Source organism: Oryctolagus cuniculus, chromosome 11 (assembly GCF_051225735.1).
Source record: "Oryctolagus cuniculus isolate XC-2025 breed Fujian yellow rabbit chromosome 11, ASM5122573v1, whole genome shotgun sequence".
Taxonomy (NCBI): domain Eukaryota; kingdom Metazoa; phylum Chordata; class Mammalia; order Lagomorpha; family Leporidae; genus Oryctolagus; species Oryctolagus cuniculus.
This window is the reverse complement of record NC_142877.1, coordinates 505858-522355: the sequence shown is the minus strand read 5'-3', so window position 1 is coordinate 522355 and position 16498 is coordinate 505858. Positions and strand designations below refer to the sequence as shown.

General features: G+C 67.2%; 1 protein-coding gene across 11 annotated transcripts in view; it reads right to left on the bottom strand.

Moving 5' to 3' along the window:
- Positions 1-4799: 4799 nt before the first annotated feature.
- The window catches only part of KCNQ2 (potassium voltage-gated channel subfamily Q member 2), a 39494-nt gene continuing 27795 nt past the window's right edge, over positions 4800-16498 (bottom strand). For 2 of the 11 annotated variants that reach the window (XM_070051616.2, XM_051829130.3), the window contains 6 exons: positions 14312-14535; positions 13371-13476; positions 12942-13073; positions 11250-11357; positions 8313-8436; positions 4800-7555 (listed from right to left, as the gene is read on the bottom strand). In XM_070051616.2, coding sequence (XP_069907717.1) covers positions 6854-7555; positions 8313-8436; positions 11250-11357; positions 12942-13073; positions 13371-13476; positions 14312-14535 — 1396 coding nt within the window. In that variant the 3' untranslated portion in view covers positions 4800-6853. Of the gene's footprint in view, positions 7556-8312; positions 8437-11249; positions 11358-12941; positions 13074-13370; positions 13480-14311; positions 14536-16498 lie in introns of all 11 variants that reach the window. The other 9 variants (XM_051829131.3, XM_051829129.3, XM_051829133.3 and 6 more) reach the window with 5 other exon arrangements.

The window sequence follows — 16498 nt, the reverse complement described above, 5'->3', positions numbered from 1 at the left end:
GGGGGGTGTGGGGTGTGTGGAGCTGTCCAGGGTGCTGACCCCGCCTGCTCTGATGGGCCCACAAACAGCCGCTCAGCCCACGCTTTGGCCACTGTCCACACCCCCAGCGCCTGCAGGCTCTGGCCTCCATCCCTGGCAGGAGCAGCGTCTCCCACCCCGAGCCAAAGTCAGGGCGCAGGACGGGATGTCCCAGCTGTCACTCAGGCCTCTCCCACTGCCTCCCTGGCTGGTCAGTCCTGTGTGTCCGAGCTGTCACTCAGGCCTCTCCCACTGCCTCCCCTGCTATCCCTGGCTGAGTCTGGAAGCAGGACTCGCAGCCACCAGCACTGGTGTGCCTGGCAGTGAAAGGAGGAGGGGCCCAGGCCCCAGTGTTGCCCCGGGGGCTCTGACACCCTCAGCTGCGCAGACAGCAATGCCCCTCCCCCTCCGACTCCCAGGCAGGTGTGCAACCCCAGCTCTGCCTCCAGCAGCCCGTGTCCCACCTGCAACGCCAGCCAAGGCCGGCCGGAGCAGCCAGGCTGGAGGCCACTGCCCTCGTAGCCTCTGGTTCTCACACGGACCCCGCCCGTCACTTCAGCTCCGAAAAGCACCAGCTCCAGCCGTGGGCCGCCTGCCCTTCCCGCGTGACTCCAGGGGCAGCTGCTGCCACGCCACCTCCCTGCCCCTCCCTCCGCCTGGCTGAAAGCCCGGCCTGTCTTCTCCCTCACACCTGCCTCTTCCAGCCCAGGCGCGATCCAGGGCGGGGGGAGCTGCTCCCTGACAGCCCCCCAGACCCACGTCCTGTCCGAGGAGGAAGGCTCCTGGGAGGTGGGGCAGACCCCTGCTGCAACTCAGAGCCCAAGTCCCAGGACGCCCTCTTGTCCCCAGTGGCTGGTTGGCTCTGACTGGACGCTGTTTAAGCTGAAACGCATTTCAGGTTGGGCAGGAAGCTGACTGCTGTCCAGGGCGGACAACCCTCCGGCCTCCCCACACTCAAGCTCCACCCAGTTGACTCCAGGGAGAGCCTGACCCAGCCTGGCCCAAGACGCCAGCCGGCTCCAAGCCCCAGTGAGCTGGACGGCAGGTGGCCCTGCAGCGCCACCTGCTGGACCACTGAGAGTGGACAGGAGGAGTTCTGGGTCACCCTGTGGAATAATGGGTCACGAGCCCACGCAGGTGTGGGAAGCCCTGGGCAGGCCTGAGCCTGGGCGGCATGTGGCTGTGAGCAATTCTTGCAGCCCGCAGAAGGCAGAATACATATTCACACCCTGGGCTGCTCGCAGCCCCCGCAGACCCCCACTGAGGTGAGACCACCCCCACTCCGCCCCGCTGGGGGCTCCACCTCCTGCCAGCCCGGGCCTGTACTGTGGGTTCTACAGCCTCAGCTCGCTTTGGGTCTCTATCACTCTGCTTCCCTGTGCGAAACCACTGAGGGTCTGCTTGTGGCTGGTTTAATCATGAAACCGACACACGGTGGCCGAAACCCCACAAGCAAGGGGAGTCCCCGTCCCTGTCCCCACTGCCTGCCAGGCGTGGAGCCAGGGAGACCCCACAGCTCCTGGGTCGCGAGCTTGTCCCTGTGGTCTCCTGAGGCTTGGTGTTGGGGCACAGAGAGCTTGGCCCTCCAGGAGCCACGTGGCCCCAGTGGTCCTGCGGCAGCGAGTGGGCAGGTCTGAGCCTCAGGGCGCAGGCTGGCAAGCTGCGGGACAGTCAAGTCACCTGTGGGGACACAGTCCTCCGGGCCATCTCAGTTGGGGACCTCAGCTGCCCCTGCAGGTCCCTCCTCCAGGTGAGTGCTGCCCCCTAGTGGACACCTGGGCAGGCAAACCTTGAGCTCCGCTGGAGCCCACTGGGACAGGGAGCCCCGCCCACACAGCACCTGCTGCTGCATGGACCTCAGCCCCCCCAGGCTGTCCCACCCACACCTCTGCTGGGCCCCCAGCACGTGGGAGGGTGTCCTCAGAGTGTGGTCACCACGTGGGGCAGCGTGGGTGTGGACGCTGGGGGATGCCCTTAGAGATGCCATCGCATCTCCCCACCGAGGGGGCCAGGACGGGGCGGGGACAGGCAGGACCCCACGTGCCCAGTCCCTGCTGCTCCACAGGCGAGCGAGGCCGCTGCTGCCCTGAGAGGTCTCCAGGCGTCGCCCGCTGCCTGCGCGTGGCGGCCCCTCCTGGCCAGGCCCCGGGTTGCCCTGGACACAGCCTCTGCATCCCTCCTGCCCACCAGGCCAGCCAGCACCAGCCTGATCCCTCAGTGGCCCTGGGGACACAGCTGATGGGGCGTGGGTGAGGGCAGGGGACATAAACTGCCCCAGAGCCCCAGGGAGGCTGAGCCCGTGGGCAGCACAGTGAGGACTGGACAGACTGGAGGGGCAGTCAGGACCCACAGCCCCTTGCCACCTGCTCCCTGCAAATCGCATCCTCACCTGCGGATGTGGGCGGAGCCAGGCTCTACCTGGATCAGAACCACAGAGCGATCAGGACAGCCTGAGTGTCTCAGGGCCACACTGGCATCCACCCACCCATGGGCCAGTGGCCACCTTGTGTGTGCTGACCTGTGACGGCCACAGCCCAGTGCCCCCGCCCTGCAGCAGTGCCAGGGCGTCCGGGAGAGGCTGCGGGGAGCAGGGGCAGGGCCAAGGGGCTTGCGCCCCAGCGAGCTCGGCAGGGCCGGGCACTGCCTCTGGGGCCCCAGCCTGGCCGAGCTGCTCCCCACGCAACTGCCCAGGGCTGGGAGGTGGGGAATGCCAAGGGCAAGGGCCTCAGGCAATGAACTCAGCCTGGCCCTGGTCCCAGGGGCTCCTGCGGGACACAGGGTGGGCAAGAGTCCAGCCCCCCACCCTGCTGGGAGCTGCAGACAGGGAAGGGAGACGGCTGGCCAGCACAGACAGCCGGCAGGTGTGGGCCCACCAGGGAGCCGGGCTCACTCGCCGTCCACTGAAGGGCTGGCCACACCCAGGCTCCCGACCCAAGCCCCGCACAGGGAGCCCTGCACTCGGCCAGGGCCACGGTTCTGGCCTGCAGATGCTGTGGTCGCTGATGGTGGCCCTGCCCCGAGACAGAGGTCTGGGTTCCGAGAACCATGGGGACAGCCCTCGGGCCAGCTGCCCAGAGCTGGCGTGCGACAGTGAAGAGGACACACGGCGTCCAGGTTGAATTGCTGCATTTTACTAAGTGCACAGGTGCATGGGCGTCCACCTTGGGCTTTCCAGAACATTCTGCCTCCACAGCCCCCTCCCAGGTTCACTCCGGGCAGCCCTTGGTCAGCCCATCCGTGTCCAGCAAGACGGTCTCTCAGCTGCACCAGAGGTCTGTCCCTGGCATCAATGCCCAGAGCAGGGGCGTGCACGGGCTGTGGCGTGGGGTGGGGCCACGCAGCCGGCGGCGCTGAAGGCAGGTTGTGGAGAATCTTTGGAGCAAGGACTAAGTGCAAAGACAGCAAGGCCACGGCGTCCGGGGCAGCAGCAGCCACCACCACGGGCACCAGGCAATGAGGCGTGGGGGCAGCCTGAGCGCCGAGCGGGCTCCAAGCAGGCAGGCGGCATGGGGGGGGGGGGGCTCTGAGGCTTCTGCATGGGCTGGAGGGGGCCCACCTGGAGGCGGAGCTGGGGGTCCATGTGTGGCGGAAGCTTCCGGAGTTCTGTCCGTGTGCGTTAAGGCACCAACTTGCGAGGCCCACTGGGAGCCGGGTGCTTGGCGGCCGGAGCCAGGCACAGCCCCTCCGTGCTGGACCTGACTCAGGGCAGGGCCACTGGCTGGACTCAGCCCTGGGTCACCCAGCCCCACACCTCTCCCTCCAGCTGTGTCCCCCCAGGGCTGCCCCCCCGCACCCCCACAGCACAGCGAGCCTCAGCGAAGGTGGCCCCTGCCCCACACCAGGCACCTGGCTCCTTGAGGCTCTCAGAGGGGAGAGGGGCCCCCAACGCCACCGCTCCACCTCCCCAGGAAGCCCTCTCTGGTTTTTCTCCTCCTCCCGAGCACTGGGCTGACCAGCAGCTGGCCCTAGCTGGACAGAGCCACCCTGGGCAGTGATTCTGGCCTGCAGCCCCTACGAGGCCCTTAGAACCCCACACCCAAGGTGCTTCCCACACATGCAGCCTCCACACCACGGCCCAGGGTGGCTGACTGCATCCAGGCGAGGGTCCTGAGCCAGGGTGCCAGCAGCGCTATGGCCAGGACTCACCCCCTGCTGGGAGGCACGGCTGTCCCCACAGGGTCTGCCTGCCTGGCCTGGGCCCCTCAACACTGGGGTCAAGGGCTGGGGTGATGTGGAGGAGGCCAGTCTTCAGCAGGAGCCCAGGGATGACACCCGCAGCCCTGCCCTGCAGCCGCCGCCACCAGCTCTGGGGAGCTCCCGGAAACAGCTCAGGGGCTTCCGATGGGGTCTCTGGGCCCCCCCTCCCCCCCCGGGCCTCCAGAGCAGCAAGGGGAGACCATCTCTGAAGCAAACGCACCAAGAACCGGGAGCTGCTGGCCAGGGATGCCTCTGGGCAGCAGCCTACACGGGGCCTCAGTGGGCTGGGCGAGGGCTGCCCTGGCCTCCCAGGGAGGGGCCCTTGGCCACCTGCCCTGCACTGACCACCATGTGACAGGAGCAAGGGCCTGGCAGGCACTGGGTCAGGAAAAGCCAAGGGCAGACGGTGCCCCCGCCTGGGGCAGGGCCTGGGAGGCTCCCCCAGGGCAAAGCTGGACACCCACCCAGACAGGGGACCATCCGGGTCCCAGCCGTGTCCCAGCAGAGGGAGAGGGCAGTGTGCAGCCTGCATGGGTGCCCTAGACAGCAGGCACCCAGCCCACGCCTCGACATAGAAACACCTGTGACTCCTGAAGTCGTTTATTCCAGGGTTAAACGGCAGAGCGGAGGCAGGAAATCAGAGGGCAGCTGAAGCCAGGATTGTGGGGGGCTCACGTGTCCATGTGTGTGGCTGGATTGGCACTGTGCACATATGCAGCCGTGTGCACTTGTGAGTGTGTCATTGTGTGTGTGCTGTGTGGACTGTGTTGCACACATGTATGAGTGTGTGTACATGTGTGCAGCTGTGAGTGGGCTGTGCCCATGTCTGAGCATGAATGTGCACATATGCAGCTGTGTGCACACACGTGGAATAGTGCGTGCTGTGTGCACACGTGTGTGGGTGTGTGCATGTATGCAGCCATGAGTGGACCGTGCACACGTCTGTGAGCATGCATGTGTGCACGTGTGCGGCCATGTGAGCACATGTGTGCTGGTGGACATGTGGGGATGCATGCTCTGGCAAACATCTCATCCTGGAAAACCTCTGCCCACAGTTGCACAAAGACCCCTGGTGGCTACTGCCCTCCTGAAGGCAGGGCCAGGACGCCCACAGCTGTGCTGTTCAGGCCAGGGCCAGGGCCCTTGGAGGGGCTCCCACCTTAGCACCCCCAGACGTGGGGCTCCATCAGCCCACAGAAGCCTGCCTCAATGCAGGACACGCCCATCCAGCCTCTGTCCTCGCTGTAACCTAGGTGAGACCCTTCCCACCTGACCTGCTGGGCAGCCAGGATCGGGAGCAGGAGCTCACCTGTCCATCACCCTTACCCCGCTGCCTCCGTGGTGGGTGGGGTGGGAGGTGGGGCCTCATCAGAGGCTCATGACCCAGAGCCTGGACTGGCCAAGCTGGGGGCACGGGGGCTGCGGCCAGAGCCAGCCCTCCTGGCCCCGCCTGGGGCTCCAGCTGGAGTCTCCCTGGCTTGGGCCCCAGTCTCGACCCTGTCCAGGGGGGCAGCCCCTCACGCTGTCCCACCAGGGGACTGCTCTCAGCACTACCGGAACCCGAGAGCAGAGTGGACGTGTGGGCCTGAGTGGGCAGCAGCATCCAGCCAGGGCCTCGTCCCCACAGCCAGCACAGGGCGGGCGCCCAGCAGGGCCCTAGCAAGGACTCCCCAAAGACCCCCGCGTGGCCAGGGCCTCTGACACCGGGGACATGGGACCCTCGATGCTGACTTCACAGTCCCCCCCCCCCCCGTGGAGTTCAGGGGCCGCCCACACAGCGAGGGCCGTGATGTTGCTCCAGACGCCCATGCTGGGCCCACACTGCCCCTCAAAGCTCACTGGTCCTGGGGGTCCCTAACACCCGAGACACCAGGGGGTCACAGCCTAGGAGCCAGCGGCGAGGAGGGGTGGAGCTGGCCAACCCCCAGTGCTGGCACCTGCAGGCTTCTCCCGCTGGCCACACATGTCAGGGCATCAGTGGGGGCTGAGCGAGGCGGGGCCCTGGCCAAGGACAGTGCTCACTGGCTGGGCCTCTCATGGTGCTGGCCGGAGCAGTCAGCAGAGAGAGGCCGCTGGGTGCTGCTGGCCCTCGTGCCCCAGGACGGCTCCCGGGGCTCCCCGTCAGGACACAATGTGGGGCCTCCCAAGAGAGCCTGAAGCCTCACCCCTGCCTCCACTCCAGGAGAGGGTCCTGCGCTTTGGGCAGCCCCCTGTGAAAAGACCCTCAGAACCCGGGGAGTGGGGGGGAGATGCTGACCGGCAGCTGTCCAGCCGGCCACTGCAGGTTCGAGGGCGGCGGCACGGCCACGCCTCCGTGGGGCAGTCAGGGACTGAGGGACACACTAGCCAGGTGGTCAGGGCCAGGGCAGTCCACACCACCCCCGCCCATCACAGCCTCCCGAGCTGCCTCCGGCCGGCAGTGCTAAAACCCAGGCCCCCTCACCCGTACCCTGCCCTGGGCTCTGCTCCTGGGGCCTCTCCTCCTGCTGCTGACCGGGGCCCTGGTCCTGGCACCAGCCCCTCCTGGAAAAGCACTCGAGAACAGCCCCCGCCCGCCCACTCCAGGCCTCCCTGAGGTTCCCAGGGTCCCTGCTCCGGCCTCCAGGGCGGCGCCAGGCAGGCGGGCACGCAGGAGGCCTCATTTCCTGGGTCCAGCCCAGCCCACGTCGCCAAAGGGGCCCTCGCCGGTGGCAGAGCGTGGGGGCGGCCCGCAGGGGGTGCAGAGGTCCGAGTCTGTGTCCGACTCGCCCTCGGCGATGTAGGGCCTGACCCTGGCCCGAGGCGCCACGGCCGCAAAGCCGCCGCCCAGCGCGTCCAGGTTCTCCTTGGACTGCGAGATGCTGAAGCCGCTGAAGGAGCGCTCCAGCTCCTCGTGGTCCACGGACGGGATGGAGATGGACGTGTCGCTGTCCCGCAGGCCGGCCTCGTGCGGCCTGCCGCCCGGCGCGTCCTCGTGCCTCAGGAACTCCGTGCTGGCCCGGTTGCCCCCACTGTAGGCTGACAGCGACCGCTCGTGGGCGGGGGGCGGCGGGATGCGCACCAAGGAGCCGTGGTCGCCCACGGGGGACGAGCCGTGGCCCTGGCGCTGCCAGGAGGTGGAGGGCGGGGCCTGGGCGGGCGGCGCGGAGAAGTTCTTGTGGCCGGAGCTGCTGGAGCGCACGATCTTGATGATACAGCCGTGCTTGTCCACCTGCTGCCGGCTGTCCTCCGGGCTGTGGTATGGCGGCGCCGGCTCCGGCTCCTTGGCCCCGAAGTAGGCTTCCGTCTCGGTCGGGGCAATGCCCATGCGCTGTGTGTAGACGCTGACCAGGAAGTCCAGCTTCTTCTCCATGGACAGCACCTGCAGGGGACCGCGGGGTGGGGCTGTGCCGGCTGCTCCAAGAAGGTGGCTGCGGAGGGGCCCTGCCTCTGCTTGGAGCAGCCCCTCGTCCGTCCCAGACCCAAGCTGCCCCGCGTGTCGGGCCCAGCTCAGGCCCGGCTCCCAGAAGCAGACCCCACATCAAGGAAGGAGTTGGGGGCGGGTGAGACTGGGAAAGGCCAGCAGGTGTAACCTCCAGTGAGCACACAGGCGGATAATGCCTTGCGGGTGCGACCTGCCTCACAGCCTCCCCCCGGGACTTCATGAACCCGGCCCTCCCCCCCCAGGACTCCATGAACCCGGCCCTCCCCCGCCGGGACTCCATGAACCCGGCCCTCCCCCCCCGGGACTCCATGAACCCGGCCCTCCCCCCGGGACTCCATGAACCCGGCCCCCCCCCCCAGGACTCCATGAACCCGGCCCTCCCCCCCCCCCGGGACTCCATGAACCCGGCCCTCCCCCCCGGGACTCCATGAACCCGGCCCTCCCCCCCCAGGACTCCATGAACCCGGCCCTCCCCCCCGGGACTCCTTGAACCCGGCCCTCCCCCCCTCGGGACTCCATGAACCCGGCCCTCCCCCCGGGACTCCATGAACCCGGCCCTTCCCCCCCCGGGACTCCATGAACCCAGCCCTCCCCCAGGGACTCCATGAACCCGGCACCCCCCTGACCCTTGGTGCCACGGCCAGAGGGGCCTGCAGGAGCCTGTGCTGCCCTCCCCGCCCCCACGTGCGCTCACCTGCTTCTCCACCTTGCCGAGTCGGCCCATCATGCTGGGGTCCTCGGGCAGCTCCGCCTCGGCCGGACCCTTGCTGCGGTCCTTGTCGGTGACCGCCGGGCCCCGGCCCACGATCTGGTCCACTCTACCAGGAACAGAGACCCCGCCCCCAAGCATGAGCTCGGGTGGGCGTGGCTGGGCCTCGCTCCCTCCTCCAGGCCCAGCCCCGAGCCCCCCGGGGCAGCAGGTGTGAGGACAGGCAGATGCCCGCCTCTGACCCTTGGGGTCCTGCTCCCTCTCCCTATCGGCTCCGTCCAGTGGGGTCTGGCACAGTAGGCTGGATAAAGCGAGGGAGCATGTGGGCCACCCACCCCTCGCCCCCCTGGCGCCCCCGGCCGTCGGCGTGCTGGCCCCGGAAGCCACACTCATGCCCAGGCCCGGGCCCCGCCAGCCTGGCCTGCACCCCCACCTGATGTGCCGCCGAGACCCTCGGGCCCCCTGGGGCCTGCAGCAGAACAGAAGCGGGGCAGTGAGAGCCAGCGCTCCATGCACCAGGACGAGGGGACACCACGCAGCACAGGGGACGGCAGGGCACAGACCAGGGCAGGTGAGACGGAGGTGCCAACAGGGGCTGGTGTCATGGCTCTGCACACATACGTGCGTGTTAACATGCATGCACGCGTGTGTGCATGCATGGTGTGTTCATGCATGTATTGTTGTGTTCTGGGTGCCATGTATGCACACACATGTGTAGGTGTGTGCTTGCATGTGTGCACATGGGTGTGCATGCAGGTGCTTGAATGTGCGCTGTGAGTACATGTGTTCACACGTGTGCAGTGGGTCTGCACATACATGTATCTGTGTGGGTGGGAGTGTGTGCACACGTGTCATTGTGTCACGTGGGAGTATGCATGCGTGCTTGTGTTCACACTCGTGCACAGTGGGTCTGTGAATGTGCGTGCATGTGGGGGGCAGGACTGATCTGACACCGTAGGTCCCTGTGCCAGTAAGAGGGGGCAGCTCCTGCACCCTGGGGCGTGGCACCCACGGACCCACAGGGGAGTGGCCGCATGGCCTGCGGGCCCCTGGGGTGGAGGCCACGCAGAGACCGAGGCCCCACAGGAAGCCTGAGACGCACGTGCCCAGCACACGGCTGCACAGCTGATTGCCCCCTCGGCATCGAGCCCCCACGCCAGGGCTGCCTCCTGCTGCCGGGCTGCCCTGTCTCGGGGTGGGCAGGGCTGGTCCCTTTTTGCTGTGTGAACAGAAGAGGGATTCAGGCTCACGCCAGCCGCCGTGCAGCCTCGCCATGCTGTGCGGGGCTCATGCTGACACATGCAGGGGGGAGGGGCTCTGGCTCCAAGCAGACGCCAGTGGCCACAAGGGGACGGGGCTCCTGGTGACCACGTGTCCACACAGTCCAGGCACAGAGGCTCAGCTCCTTCACCCCTGCCACATGACGGGCGCCTGCCCGGCCAGTCCCCGCGGGAGATCCAGCCCAGGGCCCAGCTGGAGCTGCTTCTGGGGGCTGGGAAGGGTCCTCCCAGGACCCTGCGCCTCCCCTGCCTTTGCCTGGAGGGGAGTGGGTGCCCGGGCTGTTCTGCCTGGGGGGGGGGGGAGTGGGTGCCCGGGCTGTCCTGCCTGGTGGGGGGGTGTGGGTGTCCTGGGCTGTCCTCCTGCCTGGGGGAGGGAGTGGGTGTCCTGGGCTGTCCTGCCTGGTGGGGAGGGGAGTGGGTGCCCCAGGCTGTCCTCCTGGTGGGGGGGGAGTGGGTGCCCCGGGCTGTCCTCCTGCCTGGGGGGGGGGATGTGTGTCCTGGGCTGTCCTCCTGGTGGGGGGGGATAGTGGGTGCCTCGGGCTGTCCTGCCTGGTGGGGGGGGGGATGGGTGTCCTGGGCTGTCCTGCCTGGTGGGGGGGGGTGGGTGTCCCAGGATGTCCTGCCTGGTGGGGGGGGGGGAGTGGGTGCCCCAGGCTGTCCTCCTGGTGGGGGGGGGGAGTGGGTGTCCTGGGCTGTCCTCCTGGTGGGGGGGGGAGTGGGTGTCCTGGGCTGTCCTGCCTGGTGGGGGGGGGAGTGGGTGCCCCGGGCTGTCCTCCTGCCTGGGGGGTGGGAATGGGTGCCCCGGGCTGTCCTGCCTGGTGGGGGGGGAGTGGGTGTCCTGGGCTGTCCTCCTGCCGGGGGGGGTGTGTGTGTCCTGGACTGTCCTCCTGCCGGGGGGGGGGGGATGTGTGTCCTGGGCTGTCTTGCCTGGCCTTTGCATACCTCCCAGCTGCAGGTCCTCCCAGCCCACAGCCGTGCCTGGAGGGACAGTGCCCCTCCTTGGGGCCCAGGGGTACACGCTGGCTGAAATGCAGGTGCCCCCGCCTGCAGCCCTGGGAGCCCCTGCTAGACCTCGAGCCGTGGGCCAGTGGCCTCATGTGCAGGAGCCTGGCTGGGAGCCGTCAGACCCGCCCCTCACGCCTGTCCCGTCCCAGGGACCCGTCCTCCCTGCGTCTGTGTGGTTCCAGCTCGCCCTTGACTGATGGACATGGGGGCGCAAGGGAGCAAGGAGGTCCCCGAAGTCCCACGGAGGAGACAGTGTCCGCCACCCACCCTCCCGCCCGCCATCGACGGCAGCACTCAGAACGGAGCCCCTGGGCCGGGATCCCCTCATCTCTTCCCCGACAGTGCCAAGGCCATGGTGAGGGGTAGCCGCGGCCCCAGGCCCAGGTGCAGGGCGGGCAGTCAGCTGCCTGGGGTCCCTGGGCCGGGGTGGGGGGGGGAGGGGACGGTCTCACGCATCCTCGCCATGCGTCTGACCCTCGGGGCCGCCCTCTGCCTCTGCCCGGGAGCTGCCCGGCCCCAGCGGGCGTGGACAGGAGGGCACCATCCCGTCCCCTCGGGGAGCGCAAGGCACTGCGTCATGTGGCCTGGGCGAAGGGCTGTCCATCCACAGAGACAAGGCGGGCGCTGGCGTCCTAACCTAGGTGAGTACTGGGGTGACTCTCTCGGAGGGGCCGGGGGCCCTTTGCTGGGGTACTTCTTGTGCCGGGGAGTTGAAGGGGGCGGGGGACCCACAATCATATCTATCCTGGCAGAGTAGACAAGAAAAGAGACAGCAGAACGCATCGTAAAGCGACAGGAGCGGCCGCACGGGGCACGCGTGCAGCCGGCAGCAGACACCAGGCACGGCGCGCGCGCTTCTCGCGGCCGGCTCACTGGTTTTGCTTTTCCAGACAGAAGGGGAAGGAAGAGGGAAGATTTAGGACTCAAGATCCTGGTGACAAAACAGCGTCGGGAGAGACACGGAGAGACACATGAGTCAAGGCCCTGTAGCACACTCCCATGCACACGCACGGTGCACGCAAAGCACACGCACCCACATGCACAGTACCCACACACAGCACATGCACCCACACACAACACACGCACCCACATGTACCCATGCACAGCACACGCACCAACACATAGCACACACAGCACCCACACAGAACACGCACCCACATTCACACAGAACACACACCCACATGCACAGTACCCACACACAGCACATGCACCCACACACAGCACATGTACTGACACACAGCAGACAGAACACGCACCCTCACACAGCACACACAGAACACACACCCACATGCACAGCACACACAGAACACACACCCACACACACAGCACACACAGAACACGCACCCACATGCACAGCACACACAGCACATGCACCCACACGCACAGCACACTCACCCACATGCATGGCACACACATAGCACACGCACAGCACACCCACATGCATGGCACACACATAGCACACACAGCACACCCACATGCATGGCACACACATGTAGCACCCACACGCACCGCACACTCACCCACATGCATGGCACACACACGTAGCACACGCACAGCACACCACGCACCCACACACATCGAGTTGCTGCTGGGTGGGTGGAGGCTGAGCCCGGGAGGAGGCCGGACACCGCCCTCGCCGCTGGCCCAGGGGGACGCCTTCCCCAAGCCCCACACCACATCCCTGCAGCCAGGCCTGAGGGGCTGCTGACCGGCAGGTGCCCATGACCTATCAACACACGCTCCAACACACACACGTCACACCTGTGTCTGTGTGTAGCTGAAGGTGCACGCCACTGAGCATGTGTGTGCACCTGCACGTGTGGGTGGCATGAGCGTGTGCTCAGGCCCCCACATGTGTGTACAATGCACACACGTGTGACTCCGAACACAGACGAGCAGAGCCTGATGGCCCAGCAGTGCCCGGGGCCGGGACAGGTGTCCTGCCCAGCTTCCCCACACGTCCTGGACGAGGAGGCGCGGGTAGCACAGCTGTGGGGGGGCCCTTGGGCTCCCAACAGAACTCCATTCCCGACACACATGTGCACACGCGTGCACATGCACATGGACGCTTGACACACAGGTGAACACAGCAAGGCAGGCGTGTGCACCACATATGCATGAGCACACGTGTGCACTATGTGCCTGTCCACACAGTACATGCATGTGCACACATATGCGTGTGTGGGCACGCACACACACTTGCCCCCCGCAGTGCAGTGGGGGCAGGGGAGGGATGACGGAAACACTAGAAACCACGTGGACACGGCAGAAAGCGGCCAGAAGTGGGCATGGGGCACCCCGCCCTGTCGCTGCCCCGGCCGGCCCTTGCCTGGACTGCAGGCTCTTGATGCGGGACAGCATGTCCAGGTGTCCGGCCGAGTACTGCTCAATCACGTCCATGACGTCATAGGGCCGCAGGCTCTCCTTGAACTTCCGCTTGGACACCAGGAACCGCATGACGCTGCGGGGGAGGGGCAAAGCCGCGGCCAAGCTCAGCGCGCGGCCACACGGGGACCCTCGTCCACCCTGGGGCCGGCAGCCTCCCGGTGACCGCACCCCCGAGGGCAGAGTCCAGCACCCAGGCGGGGGAGAGGGGAGGAGCCTCAGCTTCCTCCTGGCACCTCGTGGACTGCCCGCAGCGGCCACAGCCGCACCCCGTGTCCCTCCGCGCTCTGTTCCCGGGGTCCCACCCTGCCCCCTGGCACCTCGCAGACAGCCCGCGCCCCGTGTCCCTCCGCGCCAGCCCCGGGGTCCTCACCACACGGCCCGGATGCTGACTTTGAGGCCAGGCGTCAGGTCCTCGGTCACAAACTCGCAGTTGCAGCTCTTGTTGTCGTCCACTGCGTCCTCCCCGGGGAGACTGGCTTCTGGGTGGAAGTGGACACGGCCGTGAGGAGCAGGGCTGGGGCTCAGACCCCGCCCTCCGTCCCGCCTCCCCGCGGCCCTTGGCAGACACTGGACCCAGTGGATGTCACTCAGCCAAAAGGCACATGTGTGCACACACACGCTCACGCTCTGGCACACACGTGCCCGCAGGACGGGGCGGCTCAGGGCACACGGCGGCACTGGACAAGCAGACGGGGAGCAGGCGGCCGCAGCCGGAGCTGGTCAGGGGAAAGGGTGGCCACACTGGGCACAGGTCTTGCTGTTGGGACGTCACCAGCTGCGCTCTGACAGTGGCTGATCTCGGGGGCCGGTGCCGTGGGCAGCGGGGTAAATGAGCTACACCTGCGATGCCGGCTCCCGTGTGGGCCACAGGTGAGGCCCAGCTGCTCCACTTCCGGTCCAGCTCCCTCCTAACAGCCTGGGAAGGCAGTGGAAGACGTCCAAGTGCCTGGGCCCCTGCACCCACGTGGGAGACCCGGATGGAGCTCCTGGCTTCAGCCTGGCCCAGCCCTGGCTGTTGTGGCCATCTGGGGAGTGAACCAGTGGATGGAAGACCTCTCCCTCTCTCTGTCTCTTTCTTTCTCCAAAACTCTGCCTTTCAAATAAACAAATCTTTAAAAATAAATAAAATGGTTCCTTTTACATGAATTTTATCACAGAAGACACAGACGGACCTCCCTGCTCCAAAAGCAAACGCGAGATCCTGATGCTGAGAGGGCCCCGAGGCCCCGTGCCCACGCCCCCCACCCTGTCCCCGCCGTGGCCCCTGGCCGGGTGCCTGGGCCTCCCCAGCAGCCGCTCAGCCACACCCACCTTCTGAGTTCTGCCTCGAGGCAGCGCCCTTGATCCGGAAGGCCTGGCGGGCCCGGCTGCGGTCCCCGAAGCTCCAGCTCTTGGGCACTTTGCTGGGACTGTCCTCAAGGCTCTGGCCAGCACTGGGTGAGCGCCGGACGGTCTGGGCCTGGGGGGACCCCTTCCCCTTGGCGGCCGCGCCACGGGGGCTGGAGAAGACACGATCTTTCAAACTGAACTTCTGGCTGCTCCCGCGGGGACCGGCAGACGGACAGACACAGAGAGACAGCATGAGGGGTCACTCCAGAAGGCCCCGGGTGTACGTGTGCCCGTGGCCAAGGCCACCCCTGCGACAGCAGGGAGACCCGGGGCCGCGAGAAACCAGCCCCCAGGGGGCTCGGAGCCACCCTCGGGGAAGGAGGTACAGGCGGGGCACAGGACAGAGGGGAAGGGCTGGCCACTGAGTCCATCACTTCCAGCTGCCACCCAGAAACACTGAACTGCTGAGCCCCAAACGCCTGGTCCCCCTCCAGCCGCCCCCTCCCTGGAGCACCTGCTGTGAGAGGCACCGGGAGGGCACTGCCCCACCCCCACCGGAATGTGCTCACAACTCAACATCCTGGCTCGGCTCCGGTCAGGCCGCGGCCATGACGGTCTCCCTGCCCCGTGCCCTGGCCCTGGCTGTGGGCACTGAGAAGTCCACGGCAGGAAGCCAGAGACACCGGTTCTGGCCAGGCTGCCATTTCTGGATCCTCAGCCACTTGATGACCACAGTGACAGGTCTCATACCCCACGCTCATGGGCTCTGACGCCCCCTGCTGGCAGCGAGGGCACCGCTGTGGTCAGGAAAGCCCTGTGGCTGCTCCCTGCTCCCACTGGTGTCCCCACTATCAGCTCTCCTGAAGGGGGACCTCACTCGTGGTGGCCACTGGACAGCTGGTTTGGCCTCCGGGCAGGGCGGGTATGTGGCTGGGTGTGCCTGCCTCTCAGAACCCTGGAGGCTGCACCCGGCCACAGCGAGGGCTTGGTCCCGCTCGGCAGCCGCACCAGGCAGGCAGGCCCTTCAGAAGTGCAAGGACGACCGGCCCACAGTACCCGGTCTCCCAGGAAGCGGCCGTGCTGAGACCATCTGTGCCAGTCAGGGTCTCGGAGGAGCCCCCGGGCATCCTGCATCCCACAAGCACCTGGGGCAGGGGCAGTGGCTTAGAGGCCAGCACGGGGGTGGGGACCGGGACACCCACCCCAAGGGAGACCTCATTGTCCAGGGAGAAGCCATGCTGGGGGCCACACCAAGGGCGGCCACGGCCTCCATGGCTCTACCCTGCTGTGGGCTCCTCCTCACCACAGGACCAGCCCAGGGCCCTCCTGGCCGCAGCGGGCTCAGCTCCAGGGCCGGTGGGAGGTTCCAGTGCCCCGAGTACTGGGTCCGACTCCCTCTCCACCCATCTCCACCTCTGGACATGTCCAGGTAAGGACAGAATGGATGGACTCAGACCCAGGGGCAGGCTGGGGCAGAGGCCAGGAACCCATGGGTGTGGACGAGTACAAACTCACTCGGCCACACAGACGCACGGGACCAGGAGGTGGAGCTGCACGAGGGGGCAGCACATGGACCCCCAGCCTCCAGGCCAGGTCCACACTTCTATTCCCCAAGTACCACTGGAGGCCACAACCCAGCCCAGACAGACCTGAAGCCAGCGTGGCATGGGGTCCTCGGGACCCCACCCGACACGGCTGCCGGGGCCACGGCACAGCGTGCAGCCTCTGGGCCGTGGCTCTTGGACACTCAGACCCGTGGTGGGGGTTGTATCAAAGCAGGGGCGTGCGGCTAAGCCTGCACATGTGCCTCCCGCCCCTGGGCCCCCACTCAGCCTGCCTCCCAAGCCAAGGACAGAGCCAACGCACAGCGGAGGTCCCCAGAGTGGCCAGGGCCTGGCCAGGCAAGGGCCATGGCCACGGCCTCCTTCCACATGCAGGACTCCACAGGCAGAAGCAAGCTCAGGAAGGGGAGCCGGGGGAGCTGGGGTGGCCCAGCCCTGGGCAGCTCAGCCTGGGCCCACAATGCACCGGGAGAGAGGGACACTCCCGAGGCTGGCTGCAGGGCAGGGCGGAGCTCAGGACATGGACCTCTCTGGCGAGGACTCCTGCCCCTGCACCCCATACCTCCAAACCCTCCTGGTCCCCAAGCAGACCCGGCTGTGGTCAGAG